This window comes from Eptatretus burgeri, chromosome 14, assembly GCF_056783735.1.
Source record: "Eptatretus burgeri isolate ZD-2024b chromosome 14, Ebu_testis_v1, whole genome shotgun sequence".
NCBI classification, from domain to species: Eukaryota; Metazoa; Chordata; class Myxini; order Myxiniformes; family Myxinidae; genus Eptatretus; species Eptatretus burgeri.
The window spans coordinates 10,530,647-10,551,076 of record NC_140974.1 but is presented as its reverse complement, the minus strand read 5'-3'; the positions used below and the strand labels follow the sequence as shown (position 1 = coordinate 10,551,076).

The following is a 20,430-nucleotide window of genomic DNA, read 5'->3' as shown; positions in this document are numbered from 1 at the left end:
TTGTTCTAGTGTGTGTGTGTGTGTGTGTGTGTGTGTGTGTGTGTGTGTGTGTGTGTGTGTGTGTGTGTGTGTGTGTGTGTGTGTGTGTGTGTGTGTGTGTGTGTGTGTGTGTGTTCTCTTAAAGTTGATTAGGTCAAAAATGTGTTCTCATTAAAATGCCCTTGTTCTTTCCTGCAGAATTGTGTGAATGACAGTTGGCTTCCTTCAGACCTTTCTTCTCGGAATCATGACTCTACTTTTAAAACACCACAGCCAAGTTGTGTGGGACATGCAAAGCTAGTAACTGGAGCTGAGGAGAAACGTAGTATATCCTCAAAATGCTCTACAGCTGTGCAACAACTGAAGGTAGTTTCTTCTGTTACTGGGCAAATGCTTGCACAAGGAATTTTTATCTTCAATGTATTTCTTTAGATGAGCCAAGGCTATAACAATAGGTTTTATCGACTGCAAGTTGATAAAGGTATGCTGACCACTGTGGGAAGCAAAGTTGAGAAGAAAGATTTGTGCATTTGCCATTCATTGTAGCAATATATGGATGCCCTTTTGATCCCTCCGATGCTCTGCCTTTTTATCATTTTATTTATCAAAAAATAGAAAAAAAATCCCCCCTTCCTGAATGAATACCTCATTAACTGAAGTTGTGTAATGCTAAATTAAGTTCCATTTTCCTTTACCATTAGAAACATCCAGGCAAGTTTTATGATGACAATGTTCACTCTAAAGTCTCGACATCTACATTGTCTTGCCATGGTGAGATATGTTTATTTTTTTGGCCTTGTTGCATTACAATTTTACAACGTTTGTTTGATGTAAAATGCTTTAAAGCTACTCAGCAAGTAAGTTATTTTGAGCACAAAATATGAAGCTAACAGTGCTCCTTCATTATGAGTTACATGCTTCACTCTGCATGTGAGCATAGAGCCCCAGATGTATGCTTAAGACCCCACTTGCCTTTCAAGTAAAATTGCAGAAGTAAACCCTATAATGGAGTCCTATTATACGGAACACTCGTTATAACGATTTTCATTATCACAAACGGTACGTTTTGAGTTGCCGTCGTCATTGCTATGCAGCACATGGTTGTGGGTTAGCATCAAGTTCTTACAGGGATGAAGCGACACCACTGATGCAATCCCCCCTGTAGGGTAGAGCAGGGATTTGTTCAGGGTGCCAGCGATACCTCACCTACTCTTCTTGAAGGGCACTGTGGGATCTTTAACGTACACCAAATAATGCCGGCTGATAGAACGCCAAGTCTAACATGCAGCCATGCACGACGGACATATTTATGAATTGCCCTGCCTGAGAAACACCAGGATGACAGTTTATAGCTGGGCTGAGATTCGAACCAAGACTAGACTGCTCAGAGGCGAGTGCGCATACCTCTGGACTATTTTGCAAGTTACTTTTTTGCGTACAATCCCTTTTTTAATGAAGAAATTGAAGCTTGATAGAATGAACACCAAAATGCCAATTATTTCATTAGTGGATTTCATCGAGATTTATCAAAATCCGTTCTGCCATTGCAGATAAATTAATTACAACTTTCTATTCTGGCCAGTTTTTTAAGTACTTATATGGTGAAATGGAAACTGCAGGTCAAACTATAAGGTGAAATGTAGAAAAACGTTTTTTTTTTTTTAAATGCATTTTATATATATATATATATATATATATATATATATATATATATATATATATATATATATATATATATATATATATATATATATATATATATATATATATATATATATATATATATATCAGCAATGCCTTGTCAGTACATCACATATTAATTCCCTGAATGTTAAGGGGTATCCCTTGTTTGTAAGGTAGAGGGTGGTGATGAAGGGTACCGATTGTAACAAATTTTCAGTACAACGACCAGTTCTAGAATGCATCTGTTCCTTATAACAAGAGGACTGTCTTTGTTTTGTGTAATCTAATGTGCCATTTACCATTTAGCTACTCCAAGTCGAAGGGTGAAGCCAGCTTTGGAACTCGTATCATCAGCCAAGAAGTCAATGTCAATATTTGAAATGAACTATGAGACTGATTTAGCCAAGTCTGTTGCATGTAGCACAGAGGTATGACTATTCCTCTCAGTTACTCTTCACTCATGCATATATTACTTTTTTTTATGATCACCAATGGTTCTAGTTACAGGGTAGTTAGACACTTTGGGACCTCGTATGAAGATAACTTATCAGAGATAACTATTTTACCTTTCTACCTTCTTGGCAACATTTCAGATCTATTTTCATTAGGACTTCTCATTTTCGTTGATGTTTTGTTCCTTGTGAAATTTGAGTTTATAATAATTAATTTATTAACAACATTTATTTATGATCAATGTGCATTTGTGTATGACCTTGTGTTTTTTCATGAATCTATATACGAGTATAATGGAGCAAGTGTATGTATTGTTACGAATTCTCGCCCGCCGGCGTGTGATCGGCCGCGTAACTCCATTCGCAACCGCGTCGCCCACCGGACGGACAATTCAGTCGTGACCCTCCTGGAACTACCGCCAGGAACCAGTCACGGGTGGGGGTTTAACCTCACCACAGCCCAGTCCGCATTCTACCCACGCGAAATAAGGTGAATCGCCGAATGTCGATATACCTAAGTACCCACGCGGGTAACCTACTGAGGGGCTGCACCGCGCCGGAGGTCGGCCTGGGACACGAACCGCTTAAGCGGTCCGTTCCGTACTACAGTGATAACCGAGCGGTGTTATCGCCGACCTCGACGGATCCGATTGTCCTTACCGGGTGTTTAAAACCCAACTAATTATTCCACGATGCAAGATGGCTTTCAAAAGGGAAATAGGACACGACGAACGGGGTACGTTTGACACAAGGACATTTATTCACTAAGCACGTATTACACACACAACACAAGCAAGGCAGTAATGCAATGTACAGGCAAGAAATAGAAAACAAAAGCAATACGACCGACTATAATTATTATGTACAAGCACTTAAACAGGTTCTACTTACAGGGCTAGCGTGGCCGCGCCTGACTCCGGGCCTTGCGACGATGGGCGGTAAGCTCTCTCCGGCGCTTCTCGCCAGACGCGCAGGTTCGCACCACACAGCCGGCAGAGCTGCGCCTCCCGTCTGCATTCTTGATGCATCGCCCGCACTCGCCACCGGCCCGCGCCTTCTCCAACAGGTCGCTCAACAGGACCACCGGGAGACAGGGGAAGAAATCAGCGCCAAGACGAGAGGGAGGGAGAGGGAGCACGACCCGACGTCCACGAGAGAGAGAACTCGACCTCGACCACCAAGAGAGAGAGAACTCGACCTCGACCACCAAGAGAGAGAGAACCCACCTGGTCGCGATCAGCTTCAAGGGAGCATAGCGTCTCCCTCCGTTCCAGAAGGAGGCTATCCAGCTGCTTGTACCGGGTCACAACACCGTCCACCAGCTCGCCCCCATTGTCCTCCACTACCTCAATGTGTGTGTGCTCATCCTTAACCCCATCTAATTCACCCTCTATCTCCCGTGTCTCTGCCAACTCAGTCACCTCATGTATATTAGTTTCTTCCTGGATGTTTATCCCCGTTTCCTCCTTCGTTCTATTTAATTCATTCTCAATTTGGTCTATCTCCCGTGTCTCTGGAAACACTTCTATTTCCTTCTTTGTCTCTGTTACTTCCCTCGTCTCCATTTTTATTTGTGTCTCCTTTTTTAGGGTTGGTCCTAATTGTTCCTTCATCCGACGAGTGGTGTCGATCAAGTCCTGCACCACTAACATTGCTCCTTGTGGTGATATCACGCGTCCTACCTTATTGCGCTGTTCTACTTCCTGGCTCCTTTTAAGTCGTTCTTTTTCTCGGAGCTTTTTGAGTTGTTCGTTCTCTTTCCGGAGTTTTTCGAGTTGTTCGTTATCGTTCCGGAGTTTTTCCATCTCTGTGGACTCAAATTTTGCTCTCTCCTTGAGTTGATTAAGTTCAAACTCATATTCTTTTTGTTTTCTACCCCACCGTCTCTCATGCTCCTCATGGTTCAATCTCATAGTTTCCTTCAATTGGTCGAGCTTCTTTTGCTGTTTCGTTCGTTGTTCTTTCTCTATCTTCTTGTACTCCAGCCTCACCTTTTCTTTCAATTGGTCAACCTCAAATTCATGTTCTTTTTGTTTTCTATCCCTCTGTTCCTCTCGTTCCTCCCTCTCCAATCTCGTTGTCTCCTTCAATTGACTGATTTCTCCTTCCTGCTTCATTCCTCGCTCCTTCACTTTCTCCTCGTACTCCAATCTATTTTTTTCCTTTTGTCGTTCAGTTTCAAATTCATACTCTTTTTGTTTTCTATTCCACTGTCTCTCTTGTTCCTCATTCTGCAATCTCGTTATTTCCTTCAATTGACTGATTTCTTTCTCCTGTCTCATTCCTTGTTCTTTGTGTTTTCTATTCCACTGTCTTTCTTGTTCCTCATTCTGCAATCGCGTTATTTCCTTCAATTGGCTGATTTCCTTCTCCTGTCTCATTCCTTGTTCTTTCAGTACTCTTTCTTGTTCCTCATTCTTTAATCTGGCCTACGCTTCCAGCTGTTCGATCTGCGCAGTGTGGTTCCTCAACGTTTCATTCTCTGCTGTCGTTCTCTCGTCCCCTCAACATTCCCAACTCGTTTTGTAATTCCGTCTCATTGTTTTGGTGTTTCTGTAACTCAGAAGCTTTCTTTTCTAATTCCTTTCTCATCTCCGCACACTCCGACCTTGCTTTGGCTTCTAACTGTTTGATTTGCTCAGTGTGGTCCCTCAACATTTCATTATCCGTTCTCGTTCTTTCCTCTCTTAACATCCTCAGTTCTTTTTGTCGTTCCCTCTCTTTGTTTTGGTGTTCACGTAACTCATAAGTTTTTTTTTTTCCATTTTTCCTCTCTCTGTCTCTGTTCCTCCTCACTCATTTCATCCCTTTTCTTGCTCATCTCTGCATACTTCAATCTTGCTTCTTCCCTTTGTTGTTTCTGATATTTCTGTTCTCTTTTTACCTTCTCTTCCTTCAACCTTGCTTTTTCCTTTTGTTGTTCCTGATATTCCTGTTCTCTTTTTACCTTCATTTCTAGGCTTTCTCTTTTTCTATTGCCTTCTTCTACCTCTCCCTTCAGTTTTTTAAATTCCAAATCGTGTTCCTTTTGTTTCTTTTCGAGCTCGGTTTTCCATTCTTCCTCCAATTGTTTCCGATGTCCGCCTGCCTCGCCTGCCATGACCACGTGGTTTGAAGTGGTGACTGAAAGCACTCGCCTCGTGTCGTGCCGTTTGTTGCGCTAAAAATAGCCGCATGCTCCGTGCTGCGCCGAGGTGCGATCGCGCCGCCGTTGTGCGACTCAGAGTTAGTTTATCGGCATAGTCCATGCTCAGCATATGGGCTTGAGCACCCCCATGGATTATAATTATAAAAAGAACCGTCCCGGGCCATGGATCCTACAACAAAACACATATCTAATCCACCCGGCACCCGTTCGCCTTGAAACACCATCTTATGTCGTGGAATTAATTTTAAAAGCTCGAATTTGACGGGAACGGGGGGGAGGGGGGGGGGCGCTTCGCACACCCCTGGTCCGGTTCCGTTAATTTAGTTGGAGGGAGGTGGATTTGAATCCCACACTCCTGACACCAGTGTTACGAATTCGTGCCCGCCGGCGTGCGATCGGCCGTGTAACTCCAATCGCAACCGCGTCGCCCACCGGATGGACAATTCAGTCGTGACCCTCCTGGAACTTCCGCCAGGAACCAGTCATGGGTGGGGGTTTAACCTCACCACAGCCCAGTCCGCATTCGACCCGCGTGAAATAGGGTGATTCGCCGAATGTCGATATACAGTGGGGAGAACAAGTATTTGATACACTGCCAATTTTGCAGGTATTCCCACTTACAAAGCACGTAGAGGTCTGTAATTTTTATCATCGGTACACTTCAACTGTGAAAGACGGAATCTAAAACAAAAATCCTGAAAATCACATTGTATGATTTTAAAATAATTGATTTGCATTTTATTGCATGAAATAAGTATTTGATACATCAGAAAAACAGAACTTAATATTTGGTACAAAAACCTTTGTTTGCAATTACAGAGATCAGACGTTTCCTATAGTTCTTAACCAGGTTTGCACAGACTGCAGCAGGGATTTTGGCCCACTCTTCCATACAGATCTTCTCCAGATCCATCAGGTTTCGGGGCTGTCGCTGGGCAACACAGACTTTCAGCTCCCTCCAAAGATTTTCTATTGGGTTCAGGTCTGGAGACTGGCTCGGCCACTCCAGGACCTTGAGATGCTTCTAACGGAGCCACTCCTTAGTTGCCCTGGCTGTGTGTTTCGGGTCGTTGTCATGCTGGAAGACCCAGCCACGCCCCATCTTCAATGCTCTTGTTGAGGGAAGGAGGTTGTTGGCCAAGATCTCGCGATACATGGCCCCATCCATCCTCCCCTCAATACGTTGCAGTCATCCTGTCCCCTTTGCAGAAAAGCATCCCCAAAAAATGATGTTTCCACCTCCATGCTTCGCGCTTGGGATGGTGTTCTTGGGGTTGTACTCATCCTTCTTCTTCCTCAAAACATGGCGAGTGGAGTTTAAACCAAAAAGCTCTATTTTGGTCTCATCAGACCACATGACCTTCTCCCATTCCTCCTCTGGATCATCCAGATGGTCATTGGCAAACTTCAGACGGGCCTGGACATGTGCTGGCTTGAGCAGAGGGACCTTGCGTGCGCTGCAGGATTTTAATCCATGACGGCGTAGTGTGTAACTTATGGTTTTCTTTGATACTGTGGTCCCAGCTCTCTTCAGGTCATTGACCAGGTACTGCCGTGTAGTTCTGGGCTGATCCCTCACCTTTCTCATGATCATTGAGGCTCCACGAGGTGAGATCTTGCGTAGAGCCCCAGACCGAGGGAGATTGACTGTTATCTTGAACTTCTTCCATTTTCTAATAATTGCGCCAACAGTTGTTGCCTTCTCACCAAGCTGCTTGCCTATTGTCCTGTAGCCCATCCCAGCCTTGTGCAAGTCTACAATTTTGTCCCTGATGTCCTTAGACAGCTCTCTGGTCTTTCCCATTGTGGAGAGGTTGGAGTCTGATTGATTGAGTGTGGACAGCTGTCTTTTATGCAGATAACGAGTTCAAACAGGTGCCGTTAATACAGGTAATGAGTGGAGAATGGGAGGGCTTCTTAAAGACAAAACTAACAGGTCTGTGAGAGCCGGAATTCTTACTGGTTGGTAGGTGATCAAATATTTATTTCATGCAATAAAATGCAAATTAATTATTTAAAAATCATACAATGTGATTTTCAGGATTTTTGTTTTGGATTCCGTCTTTCACAGTTGAAGTGTACCGATGATAAAAATTACAGACCTCTACATGCTTTGTAAGTGGCAAAACCTGCAAAATCGGTCATGTATCAAATACTTGTTCTCCCCACTGTACCTTAGTACCCGCGCGGGTAACCTACCGAGGGGCTGCACTGCGCCGCAGGTCGGCCTGGGACACGAACCGCTTAAGCGGTCCGTTCCATACTACATTGATAACCGAGCGGTGTTATCGCCGACCTCGACGGATCCGATTCTCCTTACTAGGTGTTTAAAACCCAACTAATTATTCTACGATGCAAGATGGCTTTCAAAAGGGAAATAGGACACGACGAACAGGGTACGTTTGACGCAAGGACATTTATTCACAAACCACGTATTCCACACACAACACAAGCAAGGCAGTAATGCAATGTACAGGCATGAAATAGAAAAATAAAGCAATACGACCGACTATAATTATTATGTACAAGCACTTAAACAGGTTCTACTTACAGGGACACGGCGCCACAGCAGTCATGCAGAACAAAAGAAATGGAAAGACCTCCTCACAGGCAAGGGGTAGACGGGCTCCGGAGACCTTTATGGTGTTGGGCCGTGGATGACCGAAAAGGCCCACGAGACTGTGCAGGTTACCTGCACCCTTGAGGAGTCTCGGTGGGCAGGTCGCGACGTCTGCTCCCCACGGCAGCTAGCTTGGCCGCGCCTGACTCCGGGCCTTGCGACGATGGGCGGTAAGCTCTCTCTGGCGCTCCTTGCCAGACGCGCAGGTTTGCACCACACAGCCGGCAGAGCTGCGCCTTCCGTCTGCGTCCCCGATGCATCGCACGGACTCGCCACCGGCCCGTGCCTTCGCCAACAGGTCGCTCAATAGGACCACCGGGAGACAGGGGAAGAAATCAGCGCCAAGACGAGAAGGAGGGAGAGGGAGCACGACCCGACGTCCATGAGAGAGAGAACTCGACCTCGACCACCAAGAGAGAGAGAACTCGACCTCGACCACCAAAAGAGAGAGAACTCGACCTCGACCATCAAGAGAGAGAGAGAACTCGACCTCGACCATCAAGAGAGAGAGAGAGAACTCGACCTCGACCATCAAGAGAGAGAGAGAGAGAGAGAACTCGACCTCGACCACCAAGAGAGAGAGAACTCGACCTCGACCACCAAGAGAGCGAGAGCCCGTGTACGGTCCGCCTTATATAGCGCGGCGCTCCGCCCTTCGCTCCTCCCCGTTTTCGGCTCCGCCTCCTTTCGAGAAGCTTCCCGAAAAGGGGCGTTCCCTCACTCCGACCGCCTCACGCCATCCATCCACCAATCGGCAGCGAGCTGCCCTGCCCCCTTCCCTTCACACCAAGCACGGGGAAAATAGGTGGGAAATACCCCACAGGCTCCGCAAGAGCTTTTGTTCTGCCAATCCTGCCCGCGTTCTCAGATGGTTCCCGACGCGGAAACCGTCGTAGCGTGGACCGTGCAGGATGGCGTTCAGAAGTGGGGGTAGTGACGAAGATGGTGGTGGTTGTTGTTAGGGAAATTGTAGCGTGGTTGGCGTTGTGACGTACTTGGTGGCGGTTGTTGTTTACGTTTAGGTTTGTTGCGTGCTTGGCGTTGCGGCATACTTGGTGGCGATTGTTGTTTGCGTGTAGGTTTGTTGCGTGCTTGGCGTTGCGGCGTACCTGGTGGCGGTTGTTGTTTGCGTGTAGGTTCAAAATAACGATAGGTAAAGAAAAACGGCTATCTCAAAGAGTCGCAGCCCGGTGAACACGAAAAAAAAAACCCTCTAAACAACGGTGGGAAAAGCTATCTGAACACTCACTTACCGGCATAGCTAATCTAAGGAACCTTTATGGTCTATTGCGAATTTCTAGAGCCGTAACAGTATTATCTACTCCTCCGAAAGGATTTGACCGAGGAAGCTGAAAGTTTCAGGGATGAATGAAGACACTTGGAAGTTGTGCATCTCCAAGTTGTTTGATTCCATCAAGTTTTGAAAATAAACTTTTTTGGCCCATCTTCGCATTTTCTTCCTTTTGGGGGGGGGGGGGAGGGAGGGGGCGGAGCGTGGGTGCCATTGGAATTATCCGAGATATAATCATAATGTATTATATAGACACATTAGTAGTATGAATGTTTTCATTTCACATATGTAACCCAGGTTATTTTTATTTTCGGAAGTGATTGAGGCAGCGATCTGTTACTGATACACCACTCAAATAAAGGGCTGTGTCAGAGGAACATGTTGTACACTTGGAACAAGATCGCCCGTAGGGTGGGTACTCTGATGCAGTATTAATAATAATCATAAAGATAATAGCATGACCCCCTGGTGGCTCCCATAGGGAACGGGTGCTCCTCATAATAATAATAATAATAATAATAATAATAATAATAATAATGATACGAGTTCTCTTACAAGAAACTTCAATGTCGGAGGAGGCCATTCGGCCCATCAAGCTTATGGGTTCAAACCACTGACCTCCCTCACTCAAAGCAGATGCTCGAAGTCGAACCAAAAACCACGGAGTCTGGTTGAAAGTTTTCCTTCAAGCCAGATTTGTTAACAATATTTGTATCTATGCATGATTATTAGTATTGGTATTCTATATTTGTTTGTACGATCATTTTGTTTCATATGTAATGTGTGCCTCACGTTAAGTTTCACTGTTGTGATTAATATAGTGATACCTATCTAACTATCTGTTTTTCTAAAATACCAATTACTCATAAGTGCATTGTTGATTTTGTTTATTGTTTTACAGGTTTCAAAAGAAAACGTGTGTCCACCCAATGAGAGTGACACCTGTTAAGTATATGCAAAGGGTTGATAATTGTATATAATCAACACTTAACAAACTTAAAAGAGTTTGATAAAACATAAAATGTTTCACATTACCAGCCAAATCATCATGATTGGAAGGTTATATTAATTTGGGAAGACTCCATCGATGTGTTTTCTACTCGGGAGAGTTGGGAAGGTGATGTTTATTGAGAAAGTGAATAGAATGGCAGAGGACAAGGGAGAAAAAGAAGCATATGAGAGTGGGGAGGATGTGAATAAAAAATGAAGGGAAAGAGAATGTGCAACAAAAGTTGGGAAAGAGATAGATAGGGTTGTAGAAGGACAAAATAATCCACTGCTTTTGCAATTATCATATAGGACTATCAGGGGAACCTGGCATTGCCTGGTGCTGTTCTAATCCTGTGAGCATTTTGAAGAAATCAATTTTTTTCTTTCTATTATTTTGTGGGGGCTGAAAACACTTCCCTACACCCACCAAGGGATGGGGATAGGGATCATTTAATATTACCTTTCACATAGCTGCAAAGCTATAGGCACGAGAGAGCGATTAAAAAAAAAAAATCCACTTTTTTTCAAAATGTTCAAAAACTATTTTTTGACTAAAACACTCTCCATCACTCGCTGATGAACCTCTGAAAGTTTTATGAAGATCCGTTTGACCATCTTTGAGGATAATGGCAACACAGACAGACAGACAAACATCTATCTTATATAGATGGTACTTAACACAAATAACTCTGATAACAATGATGTCAAGCATCACAAGCAGACAGCAAAAAGGGAATTTATAATTGAAATAAAGACAATACAGTACTGAATTTTAATCAGAGGTGTTTTTGTAATTTATTTTACTCCAACTTCAAGCTGGCCCAAAGTCATTTACCATTTATTCTGTTTCCTCTCTCAACGATGCATGCTTAAAATTAGTCTTATTCTGTTTTTTTTTCAGCAAATAAGTTGCCAGTTGAGAAGTCCCAAGAGTATGTGCCTGACTCTCTGCCAATTATGCCAATAAAGAAGAAAAGGTAAGTTTAGTTTAGGCTTTATCCTCATGTTTTGCCAGTTTTAATGATGTGAAAGTACAGTTATCAGATCATATTTGGCAAGCCACTGAAATCGAATTCCTACATAAATTAGGTTTGTCTTATCAATCCACCCTCTATGCAACCCTCCCCTCCCCATTCCTATATCAATCCCTTCTCTTTTGATGTGTCCTTGTTGCAGCAAACTGCAGAAGAGACGATCACTCCCACCACCCAAGGAAGTGATCCCTAAACCCCGAGCTGGGCCTATTACACGGAGCACTTCACAGGAGGGATCACTGTTCAATCAACTTGCACAAAATGGCTGGGTTAATGAAGAAGCTTCATGTAAAAGCAAATGCTTTGGAGCAAAACCAGATTCTATCTTAACAACTGCTTTTTCAAAATCTTTGCATTCTCGGTAAGATTGTGTTGTTTTGAATGATTGCATTTATTCATCCTGTGCTCTTTTCATGTTGATAAAGCAAAACAACGGTTGTCAAAGTGGGGTTTTCTTAGTGTGTGAATAACCAATAAAGTTAACTTGAATAATGGAATTTGAGATATTTCTGTTTAATCTTCAGCATGTGCTGTTTTTCTTTTCTTTATGCTGAATCAGGACCCAAGATGAATATGATTTTCAGTGTGATGATTTCAAAACACATTTGGTGAGTTTTCATTAAATGTGGAAATAACATGGGAATTGAAGCTCAGTTTGTGTGATCTTACGATGTTCTTTACCGTCTTGTGATCTCCAGACAAGCAGAACATTACCCAAAGCGGCTAAACCGTAAGTTTATGCCTTATTATTATTATTATTATTATTATTATTATTATTATTATTATTATTATTATTCCTCTTCTTCTTTTTCTTGTTCATCTGTTGTGATCAAGAATGAAATAATTAAATTTGTGCAGTTGTAATACCAATAACATGATGACACCCAGCAGGACCGTAAAGAAGTTGGGAGAAGGAGGTGTCCAGAATACTGGTGGCAATGGATCAAACCTCACTTTTTCCTATAAACACCGAAGCGATAACCAGGTAAAAACAAACAGATTTTATTTCCCTGACTATGCTTTTAATAAGGAAATATAATTTTATACACACCAGCAGGGGTAACTGACATTGCCCGGTGATGTTCTAAAACTTTGTTGGCATTTTAAAGAAATAAATTTTTTTGTTTGTTTGTTTTGGGGGTCTAAAACACTTCTCTGCACCCACTAAGGAATGGGTCAGGGATAATTTAATATACATAGCCACAAAGGCTTAGGTAATATAGAGGGATTAAAAAAAAAAATACCTTTTTCCAAAATTTTCAAGAAAGTTTTTTTTTTGCTTAAAACACTCCCTGGCAATCACTGATGAACCTCTGAAAGTTTGATGAAGATCTGATTGGCCATCTTTGATAAAAATGGCAACACACAGAGACTGACAGGCAGACAAACATCTCTCTTACAGTACACTGGTCAACACGATTTCTCTTGCATGGGGTTTTTCAACGGATTCGAGTTAACTTTTGGGTGCTGAATCCAAATCTGTCATTAGTTTTTGCCTATCACATCAGGTTTTTGAACTATGAAAAATCATTATTTTTGAGAAAACAGCAATTTTACACTCGAAGTTGAAAAACTGTTGCATTAGAAGATCGATAGATGCAAAAATGTTTACAATGGAAGGTACCTACTTCAATTACAATATTTAATCATACATTAACATATAATCTATGCTTGCACATATTTTTACACATTTTCTCGATATTTTTAATCTATGAAAAGTTTACAAATTTCACTAAACTAAGTTAAATATATAGGTGGAAAAAGTTCCCCTTAAGATGGTGTACATCACTTAAATACAAGGCATCACTCAAGCTCAAAGCATTTTTCTGAGTTTTGTGACTTTTCACGATATTCAGAATGCAGCAATAAATGCAAAAATATGCGAATATAACAAAATAAGTACCGGTACTTGAAAGCGTAAGTATCCAAAGGCACAGGTGTAATCGTATTACAACATAGTAAACCTCTTTGTGGACAATCTCATGTACAGCATATGGGACATCCCTCATCAAACTCCAGCAGTAATCTGCCATCATATTTGAGTCCCAACGACCTTGATAACGTTCTTCCATCACTTTAATGTCTTGATGGAAACGTTCACCCTGTTCCTCGCTTACATCTCCAAGGTTATCTGGAAACTCACTCAGGTGACTGTGCAAGTAGTGCACCTTGATGCTCCTTCTGCACCTCAGCGCTCGCAGACTAAAGAGCAGCTCCTCCATAATCTCTCGGTAGTTGTCATCTTTCTTGTTCCCAAGAAAATTCTGCACCACATTAGTGAATGCATTCCACGCTCGAGCTTTGACAGCGGTCATCATCGTAACAAAGTGTGGGTCCTTGAGTAATGTTCTGATCTGAGGTCCGTCGAATATCCCTGCTTTTTTCTTCTCGTCGCTAAGACTCGGAAAGTTTGAACATATGTAGCCAAAGCAGTCTCCAGTGTGATCAAGAGCTTTAACAAACTGCTTCATCAGACCGAGTTTGATGTGCAATGGTGGAAGGATGATATTTTTCTGATCAACCAGTGGTTCACTAATGATGTTCTTGTCACCAGGTATCAAATTATTCATTGATGGCCATTCCTTTCTCACCCAGTGCTCCTCCTTAGCTCTACTGTCCCAGTAGCAAAGGAAACAAGGGTATTTGGTGTAACCTCCTGGTTGCCCCAAAAGGAAGTTCACCATTTTCAAATCCACACAGATCAACCATTCATGATCGTGGTACTTCAATCGTTCAAGTACAACCTTGATGTTTTCATACTTCTCCTTCAGGATCACTGAGTGTCCTATAGGGATGGATCCATAGATGTTCCCATTGTGAAGTAAAACACATTTCAAACTTCTTTTTGAACTGTCAATAAAGAGTCTCCACTCACTTGAATGATATGCAGGCAATCCCATAGCGAGGAGAAGCCCTTCAACATCATTGCAGTATACAAGTTGACCATCAGAGTGGAAGTACTTCCTCAGTTCTGCCTCTCTGTTGCGATAAAATGAGACACTTGTGCCAGGTTTGAGTAGGTTTTTCTCTTGTAGTCTGGAAGCCAACAACTCAGCAGATTGTTTTGGCAAATTCAAATCTCGGATCAGATCATTCAATTCAGGCTGACTATACAGAGAAGGTTGATCAAAAAACGAATCCAATGGCTTGTACTCTGCATCTGCTTCTTCATCATCATCATCGGATAAAGATGTGGATGAAGTAAGTGCTTCCTCATCAATCTCTGCGAGCTCGGTAAAAACAGGTACAGGTATTTCGTCACAATGAGGAACTGGCCGTATAGCAGAGGGTACGCTAGGGTATTTCATGTATTGCTTGTTTTTCTTCTTGAATCCTTTGACATTTACAAGGCAGAAGTAGCAGTCATGTAGGTGGTTTTTTTGGTTCTCTCCAAACCATCGGCACACCAAACTTGAGCTTCGCATTCTTTCCTTGAGACCATGATCTCAGAATTTTGATACAAGTCGTGCATACTTTATGAGGGGCCCAGTTTTTGTCCTGGTCTCCAAGCGGTACTTTAAAGTAGGCACGGTACACTCTCTTGACGAATGTAGTGATGTTGCGTCTTTGAGGTGCTAAAGTGAAGCATCCACAGATATAGCAGAAGATATCTGGGTCGTTACAGCACTTTCTTCTCTTTGAAGGTGTAGACATAGCTAACTTTTACAGTGTAAGGTACCAGGTACCAGTATAAACAACCACACTGAGTCAGCTGCGCCCGCCCACTGATAATCGCGTAATACAGTAATCCTCGCGTCTCGCGAGATTAGGTAGAGTCTTAACAGCAGATTAGGTAGTCTTCACAGCTGCAAATCACAAATACGTCATAGACGTAAACTACTGATGCATACGTTGATTCTTTTAAGAGAATCAGACAATAACTCCACTTTGCTCATGGCAGGCTGTTTACCATAGGGGCTGTTTATAGCTACGGGTACTCGGAATAATCAAGCTTTTTCTGTTTTATCCCCACCAAGATTGCCAGACTGGATGGTCAACTTTTGTAAAAATCCATGAATATGGTGCATGCAGATAGCACAAAAACTTGATGTGATAGAGCAAATCTGAGCTCAGATTTGGATTCAGCAGCCCAAAATTAGCCAAAAACAGTTTCCAAAGTCCATGCAAGGAAAAAAAATCTATTTTTGTAGACCAGTGGTATAGATTAGAAGAGGAGATTGGGCCCATACTCTGTGCAGAGCATTGGTGCTGCTTAAGCAGTCTCCTTGGCTATTGGACACAATCCTGGACGGGTCACCACTTCGACACAGTATACCAGCATGCTGGCACTCATTTTGCTGCCCTCGGAAAGATGACAGGCCGAGTTAATCCCACTTGGTATTAATTCAACAGCTGAGTGGGATTCAAACTCAGGACCCAAGGATCCAAAGCCCACCACCCCAACCATAAAGCCAACCCTTGGCATAGTATTGATTAAAAAGTAAGTAATTGCTGTTTGAGTCATGTAAAAGTTTGATAAAAGCTTTAACACACTCTGTTATCATATATATATATATATATATATATATATATATATATATATATATATATATATATATATATATATATATATATATATATATATATATACATACATGTACAAGTAGGGTGAATATACTGATTCTGGCTCACTTTTCCCCATGTAAGTGAATGGGGGATTCTCAGCGATTCATATTTTTTCCCCCTAAAAATAAACCCCCTTTTTATCCCAAGGTATATTTATTTGTCTTCCCTTTTAATTGAGGGGCACTCTTTTCAAATAACCAATGCAATAAGATGAAGATTTGTTCAAGTAATAAAGTAGTAATGTGATTTGTTAAAGGTGATTCTAAAGAAATATCTGAAACATGTAAGTCTAGGGGCACTCTTTTTCAAATAACCAATGCATATTGTTTAGCTCACTCGTTGAACCTATAAAGATTTGTTTATTCTCAAATTCCTTCAATAGTTTAATTTTCTTTGCACAATAATCCCTATCTAAAATATTTTAAAATAACACATTTGAATCTTTATATTTTTTAAGATACGCCTTTTGTGCCATTACGAAATGATAAACTTCTCTTAATGCTCTTATCTGACAACCTCCTGAGCCTCAGATTATTTTGAGATTATGGTAAATTGTTTTTCCATTGTTCATTTGATAACCATCAAAGTTTTCAGTCCATTCAAGGATATTAATTTTTTTCTTCACATCCTCAAACTTACGAGTTTTTAAATTGATTCGCTTATTTGTTTTATTTACCTGTGTTTTAGTTATTTTTTCAAAAAGACTTATTTGATATTTTTCGCATTCATTATGTTTTCCATTTATATACCAAGACTGAGATTTTCTCCACTCTTTAGTTTGATTAATACTTGGTTTGACCATTTATATGTTGTGAAAAAAATGTGGCGGTAGCCCTTAAAAACCCTAACCCATCTTCCCATCGTTAAAACACAATCTATTCTATACACTCTATCATACAATATCCATATGGAACACAATCTATTCCATTATCGAAAATAAATCTCTTATATTCAAAGGCTCCTAATGCCTTTTTATTTACTTCTTCACGATATCTTATGTTTATAACTTCTTATTGTATTCATTTTCCGATATTCTTCCTTCTTATTCATCAAACAATTATAATAATTTCTAAAAGTTATTGATTTCTTTATTACATATTTCTTTATTCCCTTTAACCTCTTATCAATCTGATCACCATACTTATAAGCATATGCCATTGCTCTCAATCCAATAAACTCACTCATTACTTTTCCACCCAACTCATCCTTAAACTTACCAATAACCTTTTCATTCTTTTTTGAAAATAACTCACTCTTCTTACTAAAATTACTTGTATCATATACTCCAATATTTTTCTTCATATCTCTATAAACGTCATCAGTTTTTATATCTAGGATAAAACTATCAGTGTCCATATACAACAATGAAACATTTTCACCATACTCTTTCTTTAAGCCATTATACAAATAATCATACATCAATATCTTTGATAAATCAAGAACTGCTGTTCCATTATAAATTGGTTTATCCATTACAATACTTTCCTTTTCCATATGAATAGCAGAAAAGTTCTCTGAAAAAACCTCTTCTCTCTTAAAACTTGGTTTATTTATCAATCTGGAAGCTTCTTTCCAAGATGTTGCAAATCTAATGTTTTGCCTGTTTCTAACATTCTCCATTGTCTTTCCAAAGACAGCATTATTCATCAATTTATAGAATTCCCCTTCAAATTTTACTTTTGTATTTGTTCTCATATCTGTATTGAATTTAATGTACTTTTTCATCCAAGGACTTTGTTTAAATTTAAAAACTCTATGAATTTTAGCTACTCTCAATCCTTCTCTCAAAAACTGTTTCAAGCTTCTCTGATGCAAAACATATCCATCTTTATCATAGAATGTTGTTAAAAACTTTCTGATGATCTGCCTTTAATATTAAAACTTTTATGATAATCACTTAACCATTCTTTCTTTGGGGTTTCTTTCTCACATGCAAAAGGAAGGTCTTTATGCTTATGATGAAGATCACTCGGGTACCTCAAATCAACTTCAAAATAATAACCTTCTTCTTCCTCATTCAATTCCTCTTGAGAAGAAATAATATTCATCAAAGCCTTTTCATAATCCTTTTCTTCCACCCACTCTAATTTACCATAAGGCAGAGATTGAGACATTGCCCATCCATACAAATTATTAGCATTAAAATACATCAAATAATTACTATCTTTTTCACTGTCATAATTTGGAAGATATTTATTATTTGCTTTAGCATATCTTTTTGAACATACTTGTGATATTCCACCTCTCTTAGACTTCTCAATCATCAAAAGCATATCTACATCACTCATTAAATCTATATCTTGTTTTGTCATTTTCAACATTGCACTCCAAGCGAAACCAGGAGCTGTGAAATAGTGGACAGGATCTATTCCATAACAATGTTTATTATGACAGAGTGATCTAAAAGCTTCAAACACATCAGCTAACAATAAAACATCTGTTTTTAGATACAAATCATGATATTCTCCAAGGTTCTTTATCTAAAATATTTTCCAAATTTCTTGTGCGTGTTTATATTCCTTATCACTTATCTCTTCTTCATAAAGGTTATTACAGAAACTTTCTTTTGAAGGATGTTGTGTTTCTTTAAATCTCATAAATGAATCCATATAATCATAAGGATAAATTCACTTACTTGTAAGAATTTTCTCCTTACTTTGAATTTCATTCCTTGTTTGAATTTCCTCTCCAGTTAGAATTCCCTCTTTAATCAGAATTTCATCTTTAATCAGAATTTCCTCTTTATTTAGAATTTCATTCATTGTTTGAATTTTCTTTATAATTAGAATTTCATCTTCAGTTAGAATTTCTTCATTAATTTCCTCATTAATTAGAATATTCCTAATACGAGTTAAAGGTTTTGTGAATATCATTTTTGTAAATGAAATATACTTTTGACTTGTGTTTGTTATGGCAGAAATATTCCCTGGTGTTTTTGAAAGTTCATTTTTAAATAGATGTATATCATAGTTGGCGCTGTTGTGAAGAAAGACTGGAATAAAAGAAGGAAATTTATAATTAAGATTACAACAGGAATGAGCGGGACCTCTATATTTTCTAGTAAGATGACAATGATCCCTAACTTTAGACTCCTCAATTTCCTCCTCACAAATATGACAGATATTGTTCTTTCTAAATTCTAATTTTTCTTCTTCGGTTAATTTCATCGGTTCATTTGTTTCTTTCATGAATTTAGTTAGTCTTACACAATCCTTTTCTAATCGTTTTACAAACTCTTGTGAAGCTTTTTTTCCACTATAATGTTGAAGTTTATTATACTTTTCTCCAACAGATGATTTGATATAAATAACAGAAACCACAAGGAATATGTTTTTGATATTTATTTGTATATGATTCTTTTGGATTACGAGAAGCAGTATTTATCTTTTTTTAGGATACATTCAAAATCAGCGTATATCACAAATGGGTGCATGATAGATTTATTATAATCTTCAAAATAAATCTTTTCACCAAGTTTAGGCATTGTAATTACAGTTGATTTATGATTACTACAATATTTTGAATGTTGTTCTAATCATTCTTTTGTATGAAATGAATTAAGACATCGCTTACAAGGATATATTTTGTTTGCTGTTCTGAATACCTGAGAAGAGATTAATCTTGATAAATTATTGATGTATGTATAATGTGAATTCTTTCCAACACTAAAATATAAAAGATCAATGTGTGTTTCTTCATTTTTATAGTTGTTTGAAATTTTTAATATTTCAACTTAGTTTGTATCTGTTAATCCATGTACATGAATAGAAAGATTATTCTTTTTCTCAAATTTAGGAATATCTGTTGGTAGCATTGGGAATTTAAAATCTTTAATGTCCAAGGTATTCTCATATTTCATATATTGTTTTACTCTTTCTGAATTACAATTTGGTGGATGTAAGTGAGCAAGAACAGACCAGAGAAAACATTTATTATCATTGTTCTTAATATTAACAACTGCCTTCTTTAGTTTTATTTATTTTGGTAATTCAATATAAGAAGAAGCTTTAAGAGGGTTTGATTTTAGAATGTGTATATCTAAAAATATGATTTTTAAAAATATTAAATCCACTTCCTACCACTGTATTATCAACATCCTCCTCTTGTCTTGATAGTTCTTCATAAACCCCACTATTCAAAAAATCTTGAAATGATGTTATAAAATTAAGATGTGTTCTCTTATAAGGAGTTTGTTCTTCATCTTGTCTTTTCATATTCATTTTCACTCCCAGATAAAACTTTAAAGTTTTCATTTCTTTTAATGTCTTTTTAATAACTTTTTCAACATCAGGTTTCACTATTTCAATTGATTCAGCTATTGATGATGGACTGGGTTCTCCAAATTGAAAAATCCTTATTTTTATATGCCCTTTAAATGCACCATCAGTGTTTTCAATATAATAGTCTCCCTTTACTTTAAACTCATTTTTCTTGTGTTTTTGTGATTGAAGGTGATTCTTATAACTACTCTTCAAAACATCCTTTGAGCAGATATCACAATGTTTTCTTTCCAACTCAAGAGGAGATATTTGATGAAATAGATTAAATGTGTGTTTGTTGGTTCGAAGGTGTTTTTTATAATATTTATATTCGTGATTACAAACATCGCAGTACGTTGTATTCACCATATTTATATAATAAAACTTTGCTTAAACTAAAATTTTCTT

General features: G+C 39.4%; 1 protein-coding gene across 10 annotated transcripts in view; it reads left to right on the top strand.

Moving 5' to 3' along the window:
• LOC147012643 (uncharacterized) overlaps nt 1–20,430 on the top strand; it is a 131,897-nt gene that overhangs the window by 69,644 nt on the left and 41,823 nt on the right. For 8 of the 10 annotated variants that reach the window (XM_085853682.1, XM_085853680.1, XM_085853686.1 and 5 more), the window contains 9 exons: nt 178–345; nt 681–750; nt 1,969–2,090; nt 10,075–10,117; nt 11,065–11,140; nt 11,340–11,558; nt 11,757–11,805; nt 11,896–11,927; nt 12,086–12,182. In XM_085853682.1, coding sequence (XP_085709808.1) covers nt 178–345; nt 681–750; nt 1,969–2,090; nt 10,075–10,117; nt 11,065–11,140; nt 11,340–11,558; nt 11,757–11,805; nt 11,896–11,927; nt 12,086–12,182 — 876 coding nt within the window. The remainder of the gene's footprint in view (nt 1–177; nt 346–680; nt 751–1,968; nt 2,091–10,074; nt 10,118–11,064; nt 11,141–11,339; nt 11,559–11,756; nt 11,806–11,895; nt 11,928–12,085; nt 12,183–20,430) is intronic. The other 2 variants (XM_085853687.1, XM_085853684.1) reach the window with 1 other exon arrangement.